Here is a 4,996-nt window from a genome sequence, read left to right as displayed (position 1 = left end):
GGCCCTCGGGCTCCCGCTTCCGCTTCCGCGAGGATTTCTTCTGCCGGACTTCCTCCTCGATCTCCTCCAGCGTCCCCTCCTCGATGGCCTGCAGGGAACGGGGATGGGGATCCCACAGGGATGAGGCAGGCCCACAGGGACTGGGGAGTCCTGGAAAGATGGGGATTTCCAAAGGGACCAGGGCTCCCATTTCCAAGGACCCTTGGGGTGTTTTTCTGGGAGCTGTGGGCCTTTTCCAAGACCCACAGGCGTTTTCTGGAATCTGGAGGAGCTTTCCAGGCCTCACAGATGTTTTCTGGGACCCGCTGGGATTTTTCTGGGATCTGTGGGCCTTTCCCTGGGACTTGTGGGCATTTTCTGGGGACCTGTGAGTGTTTCCCCAGGGACCCTGGACCCTTCCCAGCCTCCACAGGCGCCCTCCCAGCCCTCTGGGCGGATCCACCCTGGGAATACCTTGAGCCATTGTTTTTCTGTGAGGGAATCACTGTAATCCACTTCCTTGCGATGCCGGGAGCCTCGGCCGAACATCTTCTCCTCCTCTTCCTCGCAGGTGAGCCGCTCCACCTCGGCGTCGTCCTTCAGGATCCAGGACGGGAGCTCGTCCTCCTCCATCAGCCGCGGCTTCCGCTTGGGATTCCGCGCCTCCTCCCGCCGCCGGTCCAGGTCCATGCGCTGCCGGAGCAGGAACGGTCACAGGGGATCCGGGCAGGGGTCCCGGGGGTCAGACAGGGATGAGGGATGGATCCAAATGGGGATTTTGAGGGAGTCAGGGGGATCTGAGGTGGGATGGGATGGAGGAGCCACACCCAGAGCCAGAGGCTGCTTTGGGAAAATGTTTCAGGAGTTGAAGAAAGCAACTCCAGGAAACCAAACTGCAACTGCAGGAAGTTTCAGGAACTGGGGCAGGTTTGGGAACTGCAGGAACCACACTGTGAGCTGCAACTGGGAGCTGGAGGAGCCACACTGGGAGCTGGGGGTCTTTGGGGAACTGGGAATGATTTGGGAACTCCCAGAGGAATTCTGGGAGCAGCACAGGCTGCACGGCCAAAGCATCGGGGAGAGTTTTGGGAACTGAGAAGTTTGGGGAATGGGGAGTTCTGGGAATTGGGGGTGCTTTGGTTACCGGGAGAGCTTTGGGAAATTGGGAGTGTTCTGGGAGCCACCGGCCTCCCTGTCCTTCTTCTCTGTCCAGGTACAGCATTGTTGGCATTCTGGGCAGGGACACTCCCTGCGCACTGGGACAGGGTCCGAAGGGGGTCCTCACATCGGGAATGGCGCTGGCACCGTGGGGCTGCTGTGCTAGGACATGCTCTCGCTCTCCACCCCCCTCCCTTCCCTGGGCTGTGGGAATTTTGGGTGGGAAAAGGGCTTTTTCCACACTCTCTGCCACGCCTCCTCCTCCTGGGGCTCCTGAGCTCCTGCCCTCCTTCATCCTCTTCCTCTCCTCCCTCCCCCTTCTCTCCTTCCTCCTCCTGCTCATGGATACCTCAATTCCCCACCCTTTTCTTCCTCCCTCACGGGGACCCCAAAGCCCTCTTCCTTTGACTCTTCCTCCTCACAAGATCCTCCTCCTCCTCCTCTTCCCCTTGCTCCTTCTTCCTCCTCCTTTTGAGACCTCTCCCCATTTCCTCCTCTCCTTGCTCCTCCTCTTCCTTGGGAGATCCTCCTCCCATCCTATCCTTCCGCCCTCTCCCCCTCCCCTTCCTCACCATGAACAAGTCGAACTCCTCCTCGTGCCGGGCGATCATCTGATTCACAGTCTCGTCATCGGGCACCTCATCTTCCTCCTGGGAAAACCCAAATCCAGGCATTCAGCTGCTGCCCCCGGCGCCTCTGGCGCGGCCCCCCCAAGACCCCTCCGACGCTCGTTGGCTTCCCACGGATCGGGGACCTTCCTCAGGGTTTGGGGGCCTTGCGCTCCCCTTTGGATCTTTCGCTGTCGTTTGACCCCGTTTTGGGGCACTTCAGGCTCGTTTTGGTCATTTTGGGGCAGTTTCAATGGTTTTTTTGCTTGTTTTTGGGCGGTTTCAGCGTGTTTTGCTTGTTTTTTGGGCCGTTCCTGTGTTTTTGCTCATTTTGGGGTGTTTTAATATCTATTTGCCCACTTTTTGGTACTTAGCTCATTTCAGGGTGGTTCTAGCTCAGTCTGGGACATTTTTAGCTGGCTTTTTGATGTTTCTGTGTTGTTGTCCCTCATCTTTGGGTGGTTTCAACTCGCTTTTCGCTGTTTTCAGGGTGGTTTTAGGCGGTTTTTAGTTCATTTTTTGGGGGGGTGATTTTCTTTTGAAAGTTTTCTCATTTTTAGGCATTTTTATTCATTTTTGCTTTCAGCTCATTTTGGCTTTCAGGCAGTTTCTTCTCATTTTTGGCTCTATTCAGGTACTTTTAAAGTTGTTATGGCTGTTTTTGTGCTGTCTTTAGCTCATTTTGCCTGGTTTTGGGCCAGTCTGTCTCACCTTTGGCCCTTTCAGGCCAGTTTTAACTCACTTTTGGAACTTTCAGGCCAGTTTTAACTCACTTTTGGGCCTTTCTGGCAGGTTTTAACTCACTTTTGGATCTTTCAGGCTGATTTGAACTTGTTTTGGGCTGTTTTCAGGCTGGTTCTAACTAATTTTTAGCACTTTTAGGCTCACTTTCATTCCCTTCTGGCACTTTCAGGCCAGTTTTAACTCATTTTTGGCTGTTTCCAGGCTGTTTGTTCCTCAGTTTTGGCACTCTCAAGCCATTTTAATCTTACTTTTGGCACTTTCAGGCCAGTTCTAAGCAATTTTTGGCTTTTTCAGGCTGTTACCATTTCATTTTTGCCATTTTCAGGCCTAACTCACTTTTGGCTGTTTCAGGCCCTTTAAATATCAAGTCTAGCACTTTCAGGCCATTTTAATCTCACTTTCGGCCCTTCCAAGCCATTTCAATCTCATTTCTCGCTCTTCCCAGCCCGTTTCTCTCTGGGTTCTGTCCCTCCCTGACTGGCTGGGGCTCCTCGCGGGCCGATCCCTGCCTGTGGCGCGGCGGTGCCGGGCAGTGCTGGCGGGAGGATTGAATGGGCAGTGGAGACTGAACGACCCCGCTCACCTTTAGAGGTGCTTCCTCCGACTCAGCGCCCAGGCACAGGGAGGAGGCAGCGTGGGGGAAGCTGCCACTGCCCGCGCTCTGTCTGCTCTGTGGATAAACACAGGGATTCAGTCTCCAGGGCTGTCAATCCGGCGCCTTTGTTCCCGACGCTACTCCCAAAAAATTCCAAACAAGCCGCCATGCTCCTGCTCTGGGGTTGGTTTGTTGGTTTTTCTTTTTTCTTTTTTTTTTTTTCCTCCTTCTCTTCTCTCTGTCTCCTGACCCCCGAATTCCCACGGGAACTCCGCTCCGGCCCTCACCTCATCCTGCTCCTCGTGCTCCAGGATGGCCTGAAGGAACGCCCGTCGCTCGTGGCTGGAGGATTTCTGGTCGAACATTCCGGCCTGGATCACCTTCTGGTCCACGTTGAGCTTGTACTTGGCGGCCGCCAGGATCTTCTCCTCCACGCTGTTGACAGTGCAGAGCCGGAGCACGCGGACCTCGTTCTGCTGCCCGATGCGGTGGGCCCGGTCCTGGGCCTGCAGGTCCTGGGGGAAGGGGCAGTGATAGCACCGGGCTCCCAAAAATCCCACTTTTGTCCTCAAAATCCACAGGGGGAGGTCTGGGATGAGGCCTGAGGGCGTTCAGGGATTCCCAACAATGACTGGGACACCAGGACTCTGTAAGTCCTGTGGGATGGGGCCACGTTGACCAAAGGGTCCCAAAACCCCTGGTTTTGTCCTCAAAATCTGCAGGGATTCCCAAGGCTAACGGGGATGTGGCAATGGGATCACCAGGACTATGTAAGTCCTGTGGGACAGGGCAAGTGTTGCAAGAGGAGTGCCAAACATCCCACTTTTGTCCTCAAAATCCACGGGGAAGATGTGGGATGAGCCCTGAGGGAGCTCAGGGATCCCCAGGGATCACAGGGATTCAGTAATGGGATCATGGAGGTCCCATGGGAAGGGGCAGCATCAGCCAAGAGGTGCTAAACTCCACTTTTAGCCTTAATGGGGAAAACAGGGGATACACCCCAAGGGGTCTCAAAGATTCCTAAGGATTATGAGAATTTGGGTAATGGGATTGTTGGGACCATGTAGGTCCTGGAGGAAATGGCCACACTGGCCAAAAGGTACCAAAACCACTGGTTTTAACCACAAATAGACCATGGGAGAGACGTGGGATGCACCATGAGGGGTTCAGGGTTCCCCCCATGGATTATGGGATTTTGGGTAACAGGATCGCCAGGATCCCAGGAACAGGATTCCTGTGGGAAAGAGCAGCATTAGACGAGGGGTCCCAAAAATCCCATTTTTATCTTCAAAGACACAGGATATGCCCCCCGCAATCCCAGAGGATTATGGCGATTCCAGAATGGGATCATTGGTTGCTCTCTCCTTCAGAGACAGAGGATGCGGGGAAAACCCAGCCGCACCACTGGGATTTGGGGGTGGCTCTACAGGACAGCACCGGTGGGTCTTGGAGAATGATGGAATTCCAACCGTGTGTCTCCTCTTTGGGTCAGTTGGTTTTGGGGCTGGCTCACTGAGTTTTGGGTCAGTCGGTTGATCTGGGGTCATTGGATTTTGGGTTGCTCTTCGGGTCAGTCGGTTTTTAGGTCAATCAGTCGGTTTCAGGTTGGTCAGTCAGGTTTTGTGTCAATCAGTCAGGTTTTGGGTCGGTCAGTTGGGTTTTGGGTTGATTTTTGTGTCAGTCAGTGGCTTTTTGGGTCAATTGGTGTTGGGTTGATTTTCAGGTCAATGGATTGGGGTTTGGGTTGTTTTTTGGATCAGTGGGCCAATTTCTAAGTTGATTTTTGGGCCAATTTTCAATTCTGTGGATCCATTTCAGGGCCGATCTCCGGGCGAGTGGGTCCTGGCCATACCTGGTGCGGGTTCCAGTCGCTGGCGAAGATGATGACCGTGTCGGCCGACCGGAGGGTGAG

At 54.3% G+C, this 4,996-nt stretch overlaps 1 protein-coding gene across 1 annotated transcript in view; it reads right to left on the bottom strand.

Annotated features, from left to right (window-relative positions):
- LOC103612981 (transcription activator BRG1) overlaps positions 1 to 4,996 on the bottom strand; it is a 22,391-nt gene that overhangs the window by 2,100 nt on the left and 15,295 nt on the right. The window contains exons 27-32 of the mRNA XM_017729462.1: positions 4,937 to 4,993; positions 3,372 to 3,599; positions 3,073 to 3,159; positions 1,710 to 1,787; positions 454 to 672; positions 3 to 88 (exon numbers count right to left, since the gene is read on the bottom strand). Of these exons, the coding sequence (XP_017584951.1) occupies positions 3 to 88; positions 454 to 672; positions 1,710 to 1,787; positions 3,073 to 3,159; positions 3,372 to 3,599; positions 4,937 to 4,993 (755 nt within the window). The remainder of the gene's footprint in view (positions 1 to 2; positions 89 to 453; positions 673 to 1,709; positions 1,788 to 3,072; positions 3,160 to 3,371; positions 3,600 to 4,936; positions 4,994 to 4,996) is intronic.

This window comes from Corvus brachyrhynchos, unplaced genomic scaffold (genome assembly GCF_000691975.1).
Source record: "Corvus brachyrhynchos isolate BGI_N302 unplaced genomic scaffold, ASM69197v1 scaffold721, whole genome shotgun sequence".
Taxonomy (NCBI): domain Eukaryota; kingdom Metazoa; phylum Chordata; class Aves; order Passeriformes; family Corvidae; genus Corvus; species Corvus brachyrhynchos.
Note: the sequence above shows the minus strand (reverse complement) of the source record. Positions and strands in the feature narration are given on the sequence as shown.